This window comes from Dipodomys merriami, unplaced genomic scaffold (assembly GCF_024711535.1).
Source record: "Dipodomys merriami isolate MVZ:Mamm:240054 unplaced genomic scaffold, mDipMer1.0.p SCAF_249, whole genome shotgun sequence".
In the NCBI taxonomy this organism is placed as follows: Eukaryota; Metazoa; Chordata; class Mammalia; order Rodentia; family Heteromyidae; genus Dipodomys; species Dipodomys merriami.
Window position 1 is genome coordinate 1,187,175 of NW_027203926.1, and position 16,393 is coordinate 1,203,567.

Genomic DNA, 16,393 nt, shown 5'->3' on the forward strand with positions numbered 1-16,393 from the left:
TTATGTAGGTGGCAGGGAGGTTGTCAGGAATGGATTCCTGGGAGAAGCCACATCTAAATGGAGATAGGAAGGGGAGGTGGGAATTTATCTAGGCCAACATGCCAGGGAGGCTTTAGAAGATGCATATTGCTGGTTATCTAAATGGCTAGATCACACGGGCCTTCTGTGTCCAATTAGAGAGACTTTCCTGGGAGGAAGAGGAAATCTCTGATGCTCAGCCCTCTCCATCTCTTATAGCACTTAGCACAGTGCGTGGACCACAGCTAATGCTTAAAAGAGTGAATGATCTTAGCATTTCAGACCACCTTTTCATTTAAGGGGCTCATGTAAATTCTGTCTCCTTATTGATCAAATAATCAACCAAGCCCTCAGAAAAATAAAAGCACAATAAAATTAAATGTTTGATTAGTAAGAAGAATAATGGCTGAAAATTTCCTTGATAAGCAAACAAATCTGGACTGTATTTATCCAAACAGGTAATAACAGCCTGAGGTCAAGGTGTTCTGACAGGGCAACTGCAGAACAGCTGCCATATAAGTTCCTTTCCACCTTTAGCTTGTCTGTCACCTAAAGAAGGCCCAAGAGGCAGACAGGAGCCCCTTGTGAAGTTCCTATTTCCAGAGCTCCTTTGGGAGGGAAGTGAGAGTCACTACGGAGAAGGTGTGTGAACCACTGCCTTTTCCTCACACCCCTAACTCTCATAAATAGAGAGCAGGGTCACAGCCTAGGTGCACCCACGGGGAAGGGAGTATGTGCCAGGAGAGCAGGAGGAAGGGAGGAGGCAGGAAATGGACTTGGGTCCGGAGCCCCACCAGGAAAGGGAAACCAATTTCCAACAAGCCTGACTTTCCAGTCAACATATTCTCAGTGGTTGCCAACTACTCAACTCCTGTCCTTGTTAGGAAGCAGGAAGTATGAACCTCAAAGCTCACTCAGAGCTCCAGCACCATGCATACTTCCTGTGCACACTGATCCTGGAACTGGGCTGCAGTGATGACTAACCACTGATGGTAAGGATGGCTTCAGGCATCTTGGGTTGACTTGTGAGTTGTCCTGTGTCAGAGACATTGAGTCTTTTTCAACTAGCCTCTCTCCCAATGAACTATTCTTTCCTCAACCAGATACAATGCTTTTCTTTCTCACTAAACACATAGTAAGAACAACAATCCCAGAGTCAGTAAACCCTCTATCATGTATGGCTGACATCCTGGAGTCCCAAACTAAGAGACAAGCAGAAAGTTCTCATCTTATGGAATCTTCCTACAAGCCAAGCACCCCACTTACATTCCTTGTCTCATGAAATCACTATGACTACCAGGGAGGGACCATCTCCACTCCTACTTTGCACATGAGAAAAGCAAAGAAACTTATAAACTACCCGATACTTGTGCTTAGTGATCTCCACCCCTGATATACTAGCCAATGGTCCACACACATTGGGCTGGGGTTAGAGTCCTGGCCCTGTGTGTCTCAGGCCTCAGTATTCCTGTCACTTTCCTGATGACTGCTATTATCTGTCTGTCTCAATGAGCATAGGCACTTCAAGAGCAGAATCAATGATCTGCGGACATCCCTGAAATTGGTACCAGAAAGCCTTGAATTCATGCTTATTAATTAAATAAAGCTTCAAAGGTAAACTGGGTTGCTGGTATGAGGGTAGAATATAGCCTACTGTGAGCATCATATATAACAGATAATAAACAGTTTACATGGCTCAGAAAACCACCTGGCTTTAGAGGCTCCAGAATGTTCTTAATTCCAGGAGCTCTGGGTCCAAGACCTAAGACATATCTTCCCTTTACAAAGTATCAATCATATTCCCAGCCCTTGTGCTTAGTACTCATACGCATTATTTCAAGAAATCTGCTCAATGATATAGGTATTATCTCATTTTATGATGAAGATGTTCTCAGAGAAGGCAAAAATTCTTATCATACACAGTTCAGTAGGACGGAACTGGGTTCTCAAATCTGGCTACTTTGGAAAAGTTGCCCAGACTAACTTTCCGGATTGTAAACAACATAGCCAAAATTAGAATCATGAACTGTCCAGTTGCCAAGATCATTTCCCCTCAAAATACCCTAAGGGCAAACTCTGAAATCTTTGGAGCTAACTTAGAGAGAAGATGGGACAGTCACTTAGAAATGTGGCATGCTGACTCCATGACCTCAAGCACATCATGGGGACATGTCCTGCATGCTCTCCCCAGAACCAAAATACCTTTGTTCAGTCTGAACAACAAGGCTCTGGACTTCCACACAAACGTAAGACAGGACAAAGACCTGACAGAACAGAGCACCAGCAGCACATCATGGGTTATGGGAACAAAGTGCACCTCACCAAAAAAAAAAAAAGAAAATAAATCACACACCACACACCAAAGCCTGGTGTTCTCAGCTGTGTTAGTCAGAGCAAAGCAAAGACAATCTCCATGGGCTTTTGTACCAGGCCAGGAGGTACCTAATGTGGGAATACTTCTGAATCACTTCAAGGGACCAGAATATAGCTTGACCTTTCCCTCCAACTATCCCCAGCCCTGACATCTTCATCGATGTCTCCCCTCCATTCCTCCCAGACCATTTCTTGTTACCAAGAAAATCAAACAGGTCTTACAGGTCTTACTTGGCCTCAATTGACAATCCAGATGTCAATTGATGGGTGAGATGCCTTGCCCACCCTGCCAAGTGAGACACCAAGGCACCCCAGTCATGCTGCAGGCCTACCTGACTCACACCACTCTGAGCGGCCTTCCTCTCAGCCTCGCCACCTCTGTGCAGCTCTGTGGGCCCAGCCTCCCTTCCTGGAAAGGGGCTGCCCAGAGGCTTGCTGGGCTCGATCTCCTCAGGGGCATGGAGCTCTGGGAGTCTCTGCTCAGTACTCAGGCACCTGACCACGTCTGAAGGTTTCAAGCAGCTCTTCTTAGAGATCTTGGATCCACCAGGGCATCTCTCACCTGCCTCACTTTCTGTTTTCCTCTCACATTGTCCATTCTCTTCTTGCCAGCACTGCCTCTTGCTCTGGCTGCTAAAGGCATCACTAAGCTCTGAGATGACCCTATCAGGGCTCCCCAGCAGTGGCTGGGAGAAGCTATCTTGGTGAGGGTGGGTCCCACCCTCTCCATTGATGTGAAGAGGGGTCTGGGTACTAGGTGTCAGAGAGTAAGTTTTGTGGGGTGGAGGCAAGGCTAATGGGGAAACCACTGAGCGGGGATTAGAGCGAACTGACCAACTTGAATAGGGGAGGCTGAGGGGCAGGGAGGGACGAGCCCTTGATGGCAATGAGAGGTAGTCCGTGTCATAGACAGAAGTCTCAGGCAGAGGAGGCAAGGGTGGAGTCAGGGCCAGAGAACGCCTGCCTGGGACCCCTACGGTCAGCGAGATCCATTCAGAGGTGATGGCATGCATCTCGGGGGACAGAACCCGGCGGGGGTTGGGTAGAGATGAGGGGGCTGGCATGATGAACTTGCTGTGACTAGGACACTTGAAAAGAAAAGGAGAGAGAAGAAAACAAAAGGAAGAAGCAAAAGATACAAGTGTCAGCAAAAAAAGGAGAAAGGAGGAAAATAATTACAAGGGGGCATAAAGAAGAATGAAATGGAAAGGATGATTAAGACACTCTGGTGTCCAAAAAAGAAATCATCTGGTGATGCTTGAGAGAAACTGGGATGTGAAAGTGCACAAGTGCGGGCGGGCAGGATTAGGAGAGGAGTAACAGATGGGTAGACATAGAAAGGGCTCCCATCAGACAGCTGCCAATTGTGCTAGACCACTTTGCAGAATTGGATTTCCAAAGGACAGTCCCTCCTCAGCCCTCAACTATCTCTGTAACAAGGGCCCTGACCCAGAACTAGGGGGAAAGGTGGCCCAACACTGTCCCTTCCTTTAGCTTTTATTCTTTAGGGAGCTCAGGCGAGTCTTCCAAAAAAGTGTGGCCATTTTGTTTTATAATCACTATTGGTTACAGTCAAGTGAAAACACCTCCCTGAGTATCCCACATTACTACAAAACAGAATGTCTTGATCCAATCTCACACTTTCTCCTGTGAGATGACAAATATGGATCTCAATTGTGCAGAGAGCTCAACCAATATATTATGCCAGAACCCTCTATGGGGGTCAGAGGCAAGCAGGTGAGAGAAGAGGAAATAATCAGAAGATGAGAGATAAAGAGATACCATCTCTGCATCATCCTGGGTCCCCAGATCTCCTGGCCATCCTTTCCACAATTTATATAGTGGTATGGTTACTTTATTTCACAGGATGTCACTTCCACCATGACTCTCCTGCACTTATTTTTCTCTTGGCTTTTGGGCAAGTGAGCATGGGTTTGTAATAATTTATTTATTTATTTTGATTGGTCCTGGGGCTTGAACTCAGGGCCTGGGTGCTGACCCTGAGCTCTTTTGCTCAAAGCTAGTGTTCTACCACTTTGAACCACAGCTCCACTTCCCTTTTTCTGGTTAACTGAAGATAAGAGTCTCATGCACTTTCCTACCTAGGTTTTTTTTTTGTTTGTTTGTTTTTTTAATGAGGATCCTCAGGTCTCAGCCTCCTGAGTGGCTAGGATTACAGGCAGGGGGCCATTAGCACCCAGATGCAATAACACTGTTTTTTTGAGGGGGGATGAAAGGGAGTCGGTCTCGGGGCTTGAACTCTAGGCCTGGGCACTGTCCCTCAGCTCTTCAGCTCAAGGCTAGCGCTCTACCACTTGAGCCACAGTGCCACTTGCAGTTTTCTGTGGAAATAAAAATCTCACAGACTTGTCCTGCCTGGGCTGGCTTTGAAATGGGATCCTCAGATCTCAGCCTCCTGAGTAGCTAGGATTACAGGTGTGAGACACCGGTGGCGCCCGGCTGCAGTAACATTTTAAAACAGCTGGGAGTGGATGGCTCATGCCTGTAATTCTAGCAACTCAAGAGACTGAGACCTAAAGATCATGGTTCAAAGCTATCCCAGGCAGGAAAGTCCATGAGACACTTATCTCCACTTAGCCCACCAAAACCCAGAAGTGGAGGTGTGGTTCAAAGTGATAGAGTGCTAGCCTTGAGGGGAAAAAGCTCAGGAACAGTGCCCAGGCTTTGTGTTCAAGCCCCATGACCAACAACAAAAAGTTTGCTCATAATTAATGTTTAGAAAAGCAAACATCTTCCTATGCCTATAGACTGTGTAGCTCAATGCCTACAGCCCAATGTAGGCTGACCATCTATAAGGTCCCCTTTCCAACCTGGTTCCAGTGAATGCTTGCAACAGTACTTTGGACCTGATCTACCTGTCTGAAGATGAGAATGCAAAATACTCTTTCAGCTTTGCAAGGCAATCTTGACAGACAAAAATTGTAGAAAGGACCACCTTCGGCCACGAGTTTTATGGTACAGTAGAGGTTTTCACACCACCATCTTTAACTAATAAAGGCTCTGGTTTCTCTTTTTCTACTCAAGCCCACATCAATTTCCTTGGGTTCTTCCTTTCCACTCCCTTTTTCCTTGTTACTTGTACACATGAAAACAAACTCCAGTGTCCAGTCTGCATTGCTGCCAACAGTTCTTAATCACAGTGAACAAGAACCATTCCAGAGAAGCCACATGCCATTGGCACATGGGCACTGCTGAGCACTGAAATTCCTGTGCTGAGTATTATAGAAAAGCAGTGATAAGAAGCTTAGATACCTGTGGGCTTGCTGTGGCACTGCGACTTGGGGAGGAGGAATAAGGCAGGTCGATGTAATCCACAGGGTTTTTCACCAGTGGCCTCTTGAGCACATCCACATAGGTAATGGGGAAGATGCCTTGGCGGGATGTTCCTGGAATCCTCCCCTCGTACCAGTTCTCATCTACCTGTCGAAGAAGCGTGATCCTCTCACCCTGAAAGACACAGCCAGTTAAGGATGCTTGTCTTACCATACCTCAAAACACCTGAGGCCCCTGCCTGTACCCTGCACATCCTTTGCTCAGGGAAAATCTTCCCTGCTGATTCTGGATGGAGCCGACACCATGGGATGGGGAACGCCCACAGCAGTAGAACTTTCTGAATGATACAAAGTTAAGCTTGGTTTTCAAGGATCTCAGGAAAAAGCAGCAGAGTATCAGATTCCTGTTCTAGAGTATGAAATATAATGTTTTTGAGTTACTTAAAGCAAAAGAGACATTCAGTGTTTATTTGTAAGGTAAAAACTTTAGAAGATTATCTTTTTTTTCTTCTTATACCTTTATTTTTTTCATGTATGATAGAAAACTTAGAACATATACATAAAACAAAATAATCACCATCTATTAGATTATCATTTGGGGATAATGACTGTTAATGTTTTGGCTTATGAGCCCTCTAGATTTAACTCAATACATATGAATTAAATGTACTCATATTTTTATTAGACTTATTTTATATTAGACTTACATTTTCATATAAAAACTGAGTATATATTATATTTTGCCTTTTCTATTTGCTTTTTGGTATTAACAATATAAAGTGCCCCTTTAGCTTTTTAAAAATTATATATAATGTAATATAATATGTATATATATATCCCTCCCTCCTCTCCACACCGACACGGTATTGCTATGTAGCCCAGGCTGCACTTTAACTTGTGATGCTCTTGTGCTTTACCTCCAGATTGCTAGTATTACAAGCATGTGCCACAACATCCAGTATAGTTATACATTTATAAAATGTACATTTTAATGGACTACTGCAAGGCATTCTATTGTTTATACATATGATTTCATCACTGATCCCCTGCTATTGGGATATTAGATTGTTTCCAAAATCTGCCTCTTTATTTCCTTTTCTTTTTTTTTTTTTTTTCTTTTTGAGGTATGGTGAGGAAGTACCAGGGCTTGAACTGAGAGCCTCACAGTTGCTCAGTTGGTGCTTTATCACTAGACCTCCTTTAGTCTGGCTTTTTGCTGGTTATTTTGGAGATGGAGTCTTACAGATTTTTCCACCCAGGCTGACTTAAACTGTGTGATCCCCTCGATGTCAGCCTCCTGAGTAGCTACAATTACAGGTGTGAGTCACCAATGCCTGGTTCAGAGTATCTCTTGTATGCAAAGCAGCCCATCTTTTGCAAGCCATGAGCTGACTTCTCTCAGTCCTCAATAAAATTAGCAATTTTGATAACTTTAGCACCCCAGAGAATTTTGACACAGACAGAATATTTGAATCCTTTGCAAGAGGCAATCCTCTGCACAGGGTAACCATGTGCACAATAGGCATGCTGAGCCCCTAAGAGGCAATAACGATGGTATTAATACTAGCATCTGCTGCTTATGTAAGAACAACCAGATGCCACACATCATACTGGTGGTTTCACATATGTTGCCTAATTGAAGCCTCTTTCAAGTACCATGGGAGAGGGCCATTTATCTTCAAGTCTTTTTTTCCTCTATGAGGCACTGGGAGCTCAAAGTATTTAATTCCCCACAAGCTTCAAGGCTGGTAAAGTGTGACTGTTAGCTTCAAGGCTTTTCAAACTCTTTCTGGTACTTAAGTTCTTTCCCCTTCAGCCTATCAATATCTTAGAAACATAAACCTAGTCATCAACAGTGCAACAGGTACTCACTAAGTGTTGGCTGGATAATTTGTAAAAGATGATTAAAGCTTGAGAAATACTATCCTTTGTCAGTGAACTCAATGTAGTTCAGCCCTGATTAGTCTAGTCTTTGTTTAAAATACCTCATCTCAGAAAATTCTCCAAATGCCCTTATTGCAATTTCTATCAGCATATGAACCTCTTAAAACTATAGACTGGCACTCAGCAGCAACATTATATCCCCCTAATAACGGCACCACCCAAGAGCCCCAAAGCATATCATAAGAAAGGGAGCTTACCTTTCTGAAAGACATTTCTACTTGAGTATCACCATTAAAGTTAAACTTAGCAATAGCTTCTCCATATTCCAACACCTGCACGGGTGTCAACTTTTTGGGCTGAGCCTTTTCAGCAGGAGGAAGTAGCTGAGAAAAGAAAAGAAGCAAAGAGAAGAAAGAAGGGCAACAAGAGGAATAGAAAGCAACACAAGTATTCAGTAAACACAGTGCTTTGGATATGGTTGGGATTTTTCTCAGAAAGATAAGGGGCTACAGTACCTCAATGTAGGTGCGTGGGAAGATTCCCACCCGGCCATGGTGTTCGCCTTCATACCAGTTCTGATCGATCTGCTTATAAATGTAAACAATGTCTCCCTTCTGCAGAGGAAGCTCCCTGTTGACAGAAGGCCACTAGATTTTAGCAGATGGCTCAATATGTGCAAGATTAAGACACTTATGTTTCTTATCAGGAGACTTCAAGTGGGGTTAAGGGAGAGAGATTACAGAAGAAGGTGGCTCCATATTTGGTAGTGAGAAACCCACTTGTCAGGAAATTACATCACATTGGGCATTTTTCCAGTCTTTTGTGGGATGGGTGTTAACATTCAAACTGAATAGCATTCCAGATTGCTCAGAGGCCTGGTTGGTTTGTTGGAGCTTTCTCAATGAATGTTTTGTGAATACTGTCTGAATGCTTTGAATATTGACACACCACAGGGCGATGCTCCCAAAAGCCTTAACTGATGTTTATTTGAGGGTGGAAAAATGTCTCCTTCTGGATACATTTACTACCTCCTTCTGTGCTACAGTAATAATGTCTGCATTGCTCTAAATTACCTGTGAATAATCTGCAACATACCAAGATCCTTCAATCATTTCACCAGTCAGCCAGCTGTGTACCCACTCATCTCACTATCCATCTCTCTAACACCACACAGTAGGGAGACTCTAAAGTTAGGCAAACCTGGAATCAAATTCCATTCTATGATTTATAGGCTCTGGGGCTTTAGATAAGATACTTATACTTAATCTCTCTGAGACACTATTTCTTTATCTGATCACAGTTGCTAATTCAAAGTTGCAGCCACCAATGCAAAGGAAACACAGTGCCTGTTCTAGACATTCAATAAATGCTTATTTCCTTCCTTGAATGTGGAAAAGGGCTCTTGGAAAGAAAAGGAGATTTTCTTTCAAAGTGCTTCATGCCCTTTCCCCATTTCTCCAAATCCATGCCTTGCCTAAATAATGATGACATTAACATTTAACTAGGACTCCTTTTTAAAAAACAATGAGATACCAAGAGAAATGAATTCTTTACGTGACATGTTACTGTAATCTCTCTGCATATCACCTTTATAAAAACAATAAAAAAATTAAATGAGACAAAAAGATGGATTAAAGATAAAATGATAACTCCAGAGGGAAAAAATTATGGCTTGAATTTTTCTTGGATGAAGAAAAATCTTTTTCACTTGCATCAAAGTAACAGTATGGGAAAAAGATCTCTGATTGTAATTTGGAAGGGGTGTGCTGCCAGTTATGTGCATGTCAGGAAGTCCCATAGTACATGAGGGATGCCAGCTAAAGAACAGGGCACATCTGGAAAAACTTGCACACAGTACAGAGTTGGCTCTGTGCTGAATAAAAGCACAAGGTGACTGCTCTAAATCTGCACTGGGAGCTAAGATTTTAATCCTAAATAGGCCTGTGAAGAGGATCTAGACATTTGTTTCTGTGAGAAGAAATGTCTCTCACCACATTTTTGCCAAAGCCTTTTGTGAAGTGTCCCCAGTTCTCCTTCTTTTATCCCTAACTGAAGGCAAAAAGCATGAGCATGATTCTCAACATCTCTACCTCTGCGGGGTTTGTGCAGACTCCTAAATCAGTGATCCTGAGTGGTCCACAGCACGGAGGGCAAGTAGTAACTGAAACCGCCCTATAACTAATACTAAGCAAAGGAGAAAGACAGCTTGAATGAGAGAAAAAAATCAAGAAGAGGTATGCAGTTGTGGCCAATGTAGATAAATAATGAGGTCTCTGTGGTGACCATACTATATATAGACTACTCCCAGCTCCCAAAGAACCATGTGACCAGGGGCTGGGAATGTGCCTTAGTGGTGGAGTGCTTGCTTAGCATGCATGAAGCCCTGTGTTCGTTTCCTCAGCGCCACATAAACAGAAAAAGCCAGAAGTGGCACTGTGGCTCAAGTGGTAGAGTGCCAGCCTTGAGCAAAAGAAGTTCAGGGACAGTGCCAAAGCCTTGAATTCAAGCCCTCAGACTGGCAAAACAAAAAACAAAACAAACAAACAACAACAACAACAACAAAAACCCCTGTGACCAGATATGATGGTAACTACTAGGAAACAATAGCACAATACACTGATAAACTTTAGGTCTTTTCTGGAATATCATTGCATATATGAGCACAACACAGCAAGGAGCCTGGTTGACTTTTCCATATTGTTGAACCATGTGTCTCCACAGCACAGTTTTTTGTTTTGTTTTGTTTTGTTTTAAAGTAACACAGGTAACTTTAAAGGATTAGAAGGTTTAAAATAAGACTCTCTACGGACGTGGCAGTTACTGTTTTTGCTAAGTTCCAATGACTTTGTTTTGAAGGCACAGGTCATGATGGATACAGAGTCAAGAAGGAACACTCTAGCATTAACAATGATGATAAAGGGTAACAATTTCCATGAATCCCAGTCTTCTCATTTCTTCTATCTGAAATGATTGCACATGAGAAGAAATTACTTTAAACTCTTTCATGAAACCCAGGAAAATATATTATCATTACACCCTTCAGTGTCTGATACTTAGGTTTTTCTTAATTCAAAGGGTAAAAAAACAGTTATCTATAGGATTAAACTGCAAATTAATTTATATGCCTTTGACATTCTCCTTCTGGCTAAAACAGAGAGATAATACACTTGGAGCATTGATTTCTGATCCACTGTAAAACATGTTTTACAGGTTTTACCCTGGTTCCTCACAAGAGAAGCATTTTTTTAAAAAATCCTCATCATGCAGATAAGGAAGACTAGGGATGAGAGATTGATGGCTTAGACAAAACAGCAGCCATCTCTTAGCTGATCAGCTATATACTGGAGTAAAATAAACAAGCTCAACGTCATCAGATTCATATCTACATTTTAGAAACTGGCCCAGTTGCTTATTTGGCATTGGAAATGGGAACAGCAGTTGAGTAGCCCTCCCACCGTGTTCCCTGTCACTTATGGATGTGAGCTGATGGCTATGGGGTTTTCAGCTGCAAATGAAAGTACACGGCCAATTTTAATCTATAGTTAACTATAAAGCTAGCACATAGAAAGATTTCTACAGCCATGAATATACAGCAAAGTATCTCTTCTAGAGTGGAAGTGGGAAGTAACAGTGGTTCCTGAACTCATTTTTTTACAACAGGATTTTTGTTTTGAGAAACATCTTACAAGGTGTACACTCTGAGGAATGCACTTTAAAAAATGCTAGTTTCCTGTGGGTTCTCAGAGACCTTTACTCCTTTGGAATGCTGAAGGGAAACTGGCCAAGTTACATTCTGAGAGACTGGTTCTACACTTTCCTGAAGTGTTGGGCAGATGAAGTTGCCACTTACTCAAGCAAACTGGGCCCTATATAGAAGGCTGGGGACACAGTGCTTAAAAGCCCAGCACCTGGTGCCAGTTTCTGTACCTACAGTCCTGCAGTTTCCTTGTGTGTTCAGTGGGGCAAATATGACTATATTCCACAGGGTTCATTCTGTCCTCATTCATGAAGGCTGAAAGAATATTCAACATATTTTAAACAGTGCTTGGTATGTAAACTACTGTTATGTTTTGAAGTCCACATTATTCTTTTTTCAACTCTCTTCTACATGCATACTGTTGTGTTCAAAGCAGCAGTGAGAAATACAAATATGACAGGTGGTACTTACTTTAATGTCTGAGCTTTAAAGTCAAATTTGGCTCTGGCAGGTCTCATCTAAATACAAGAAACAATGACAAGTTAATGTCATGGATCATGTCCAATAAAAAGGTCACACGTTCCTAAGTTTCTAGAAAGCAAGCAGAAAAAATTCACTCTATCCAGTTCGTTGTGGTACAAAAATCTGAGCCAAATCCCAGCATCTGACCTTATTTTTAGTTACCTTGGCCATGCATGAAAATTCCCCTAAAAAGGACCAGATTTAGGGAAAAGCAGTTTGAAAAATCTCAATGCTGCAGGAGTTGGGTTCCCCCAAAACTTGCTGACCCTAGCTACTGGCAGCCAGAAGTTCCAAGGCATTCCTTATCTACTGACTCACTTCTTAGGACCATTTTCTATTTGCCTGAATTAAATTTTGATCTACAAATAGTTGAAACTCAGATTCACCTTTTCTGCCAACTTGTATTCCATATTGCTTAGGTTCAGTGAGATCACCCAAAAAGCCAGAAAAAGCCAGTCCTGAACCGAAATAAAGCCATCTGCTGAGATTTCCATTCCTGCTGGGACAGCTCTTGCTCTCTCCTCCCAGACAACCCAGCCTGCAAGTCAGACTCAGCCCTGCTCCACATTCTCATCCATTTTGTCATTAGAGCCCCTGAATCCACAGCCCCATTGTGGGTCTGACCTCTGGTTCCCCCAGGCACAATGCTTGCTTTGATTTTACCTTCTCCACACTGGATCCACTGTCACCCAAGAGCACAAACAACATTCCTCAAATTCTTCCTCAGGTCACTCCCTTGCTTTGATGCTGGCAGCTCTGCTCTTGTTCTTCATATCAATTCTCCATTTGCAACATTTCTCCCCTCTTACCTCACTGCTTTTCCTATTTCCAGTCCAGCATATCTTCTTGCTACACCTCTGCTAAGTCTCCTTCTTTGTCTATAATGTCTTCTGCTCCAATTCTAGCAAGAAATTCACCTTTACTTACTATATTCATTTAATATCTTTCTCATCTTTAAAATTAGGCTTTTCAAGCTTTTTTTTTTTTTTTAAGGAAGATAAACAGTAAAAATCAGGTAAATGCCAGTGTAATTCTATCCCTAAGCCATGAGAAGCTTCAACCTCTTCAATTGCTATGACCTTTTGGTCTAGAAAAACAATGTGATGAAAATGAAATAACATCATCTCTTCCTTACAAGAAGGGATTGATTGGTTGAGTGGAAGAAAAAAACGAAGGAACATTTTAGTTAAGAAAACGATTTAAAAGTCATTAAACTTAATGTTAGATTTTGATCCTTCAATAGATATCCATAGTTCTATGCTTCTCAAACTGAGGTCTTACAGGGTCTTCTTAGGGACTGTGAACTCTCCACAAGAGTTTTGTTTTGTTTTGGGGTTCTGTTTTTGAGACAGGATCTTGCCATATAGCCCAGGCTAGTCTTGAACTTACAAGCTTCTTGCCTCCACATCCTCAAGCCCAGGATTATAGATGTGCCCCACAATGCCCAGCTCTCAACAGCAGTTTTTTGTTTTGTTCTGTCTTTGTATTTCTGTGTTGACATTTCCATCTATCTATAAACATACATAGCAGGGAGCAACTGAACGGCCACTTTATAATTAAGTTAATGCCACTCCATTGCAATGCCTATATTTATGTCTGTTTGTAGCCAACGATCATAATTTAAGTTGTAAAAAACAAAAAGAATGGATATGGAACTAATGATAAAATGACACAAGTTCATAAGAGCCAATAGCAAAAGTTGCAAGTACAAAAAGCTCACAGTGATCCCAAAGAAAAAAAGTAAGTAAGGCAAACAAAATAGGGGTGCAAGAAGTCACTCTATATCACCCTCTTAGAGCCATGTGACTTTTCAAATACATACCAAAATAGCATCTATTTATACTTTGGATGATACACAAGTTCTTTAAAAATAATATCATTTATTCATTTAATTAATAAAGTTTATATAGGCGTATAGTTTGTTAGTAAATAATTTATGAACTATTTAATAAGTAAATAAGTTTAGGTCAATAATGGGGTCTGGTGCTTTTTTTTTCCCCATTAAAAGGAACTTATAGAGACTGGGCACTCATGTCTCATTTGTAATTCTAGCTTTTCAGGAAGTTGAGAACTGGAGGAGTGAAGTTCAAAGCCAGTCTAGCAAAAAGCCAGGCTGGAGAAGTTGCTCAAGTGGTAGAACTCCAGTCTAACACGTACAAGGTCCTGAGTTCAAGTCCTAGTACTGGCCAAAAAAGGTAAAAAAAAATAGGAATTCATACATTACTCAAAGCTGAGAAACAATGATTCCATTGAACTCTTAAGACATATGTATGTGAGTTATCGATGGCTAGACAAGACAGTTATAGTCACTTCTCTATGCCCCTCTAACTCATCTTTGCTTCCTCTGGCTTTCATTGTTACTCACTCTAGCATGAGGTAATAAATATGCACAAGGGAGACTCTTCTACTACTAGCCTTCAAAGACTGTCCCAACTCTGCCTCCCACAGGAGCCTATACAGAATTAGTTGCCACCCATGTTCTACTGAGTGAGAATAAAGTACAGCTCCACAACACAGCCTGGTGCTTGCTGGTTATTTTCTCACATTTACTAGTCAACTCCTAAGGCTATGGTTCTCCTAATGCAGTCCCTTAAACTGGCACCATCAACATCTCCCTAGCAACTTGCAAATTCTCAGGCCACAGTCCAGATCAAAACATTGTAGACAGGACCCAAGAACCTGCATTCTAACAAGCCTTCAGGAGGTTCTGATGCACAGTTAAATTTGAACACTACTACTTAAGAGGGGAGTCAAGACTTGTCAAAGAGAAAGCACCTGCTTCTGTCCATGGCTACCTCACCTGAGCTGCATCTTCATTTCCATGTGTTATCAGAATGCCTTTGCACTTTTCTATCTTCTTCCTCATTCACAGGCCCATAGACCTGGAATGGATGAACCCACACCAGAACCTCCTGGTCAGCGTTGTTCTGAGGAGGAGCTGCAGTGCCAAGGGGGAGGCTAAACTTCCCTTATAGGTGAGCGAGTGACACTTCTAACTTTTGCTTCCTTTTCCTGCTACGTGCTCTTTTTCTCCTACACTTTATAATCTCCTCCCACTCCCCAGATTTCCTTAAGTCAGCGTCCCTTCTTTTCTTTATCTCTTCTTGCTAAACACCTTCTATTTCTCAAAAATAAATAAGTGAATAAGTACTAGCCAATGATACCTATGTCACTCAAAAGCTAGAAATATTAGTATGGATCTACTATACTAAAAGTTTATAAAACTACATATTGTATCACTCCATGCTACCAAGCACCCATATGCCACACCCCAGACATGTACACTTCCCCAAGAAGAGACCATCTTCAGCAGAACTAGCTAAGGGTCACATGGCAAAGCATAAACTCTTAGTCAAGAGGAAGCATGTAAGTCAGCACAAGAATTCCAAAGTACTGACCTTGGTGTAGGCAGCCAAGATAAATCACTTCAAAGTTTTGTTCCTCAATCCTTTTATAATATGAAATGTTTAAGCTTACAAATGTCAAAAAAGCAATGAAATAAATGAAAGGCCTCTCAGAGATCTCTGTACCTTCTATGGGTTTATCCTAACCACAAGTCCTTCAGTTGTTCAGTGGTGCTGAAGCACTACTAAACAGGTCACACAATAATTAATCAGTCCATACATGCACAGCAATAAGCTCTCTGATGTTTCCATGGCAATGCCACCACATTTGGAGGCCCTTATTACTGTCATAAAATATCACTAGCCAACTTTAGTAACATAAATTTCATTAACTACTTCTTTAAAAATGAATCATTACCAATGTGCATGGCCTAAGGTACATGGCGGTTAAGCAGAATGTACAGGCAACATGGTATCATGATCAAATGCAGAATGGAGAGGACTGGACTCATGGAGGCAGCCAATGCTCTAAACATGCATTAAGGGTGTGCACAGCAGATCCCGGTCCCACAGCCAGGCATGCTTGAACATATAGAGCACAGGACATAATGGGGCTCATGTCCATTCACCAGCCACAAAAGAGCCAAAGCAAGGCTAAGGGAAGCCAGGATGACAGATGCTGTTTGCAAAACTACATTGGCCTACAGAGGGCAATGCTGAGAGAAGGCAAGTATTGCTTTGGGTCAAGCAGCAATTCGAGGTGACCAAAACAGACCTCTGACCCAGATTTCCTTTTTGCAGTATCGTCTATATTGAGAAGGTCCCCAAAGCGCTCATTAGTGATAAACTGATGGTGCGTCGGGATGACGCCCGTGTGGCGTCGAGCTGCAATATCGGCCTCTTCTTGCTCACGCTTAAGTCGTCTCTGGTCCGCTAAAAGTTTCTGCCATAAAATTGCATAAAATGGGCAGTGAATAATCTGGTCTAGGGTAATAGAAAATGGCCAACAAAAGCAAATAAGGAAGATGGTAGGGGGTAAAAAGGGAGGTGGCTTTAAGTCAGAGGGGTGGGTGTTAGGGCCACAACTATTATGTTCCCATGGCAACCACCCTCTGTACACCCTATAAAGAGAGAGAAAACTGCCTAGGAGAAACCTGGGGAAGGCTGGAATGTGGGAAAGCATGATTCCATATGATCACATTGTCCAGCTAACTATCTCTGGCTCAGCCCAAAGTCATCTGATTTCTAGCAGCAAAGGGCAG

The 16,393-nt window shown here is 42.2% G+C and overlaps 1 protein-coding gene across 29 annotated transcripts in view; it reads right to left on the bottom strand.

Annotated features, from left to right (window-relative positions):
* LOC138836115 (sorbin and SH3 domain-containing protein 1) overlaps positions 1 to 16,393 on the bottom strand; it is a 238,505-nt gene that overhangs the window by 16,972 nt on the left and 205,140 nt on the right. For 17 of the 29 annotated variants that reach the window (XM_070034616.1, XM_070034612.1, XM_070034615.1 and 14 more), the window contains 6 exons: positions 15,907 to 16,074; positions 11,737 to 11,783; positions 8,084 to 8,198; positions 7,826 to 7,951; positions 5,665 to 5,859; positions 2,724 to 3,479 (listed from right to left, as the gene is read on the bottom strand). In XM_070034616.1, the coding sequence (XP_069890717.1) occupies positions 2,724 to 3,479; positions 5,665 to 5,859; positions 7,826 to 7,951; positions 8,084 to 8,198; positions 11,737 to 11,783; positions 15,907 to 16,074 (1,407 nt within the window). The remainder of the gene's footprint in view (positions 1 to 2,723; positions 3,480 to 5,664; positions 5,860 to 7,825; positions 7,952 to 8,083; positions 8,199 to 11,736; positions 11,784 to 15,906; positions 16,075 to 16,393) is intronic. The other 12 variants (XM_070034619.1, XM_070034631.1, XM_070034627.1 and 9 more) reach the window with 2 other exon arrangements.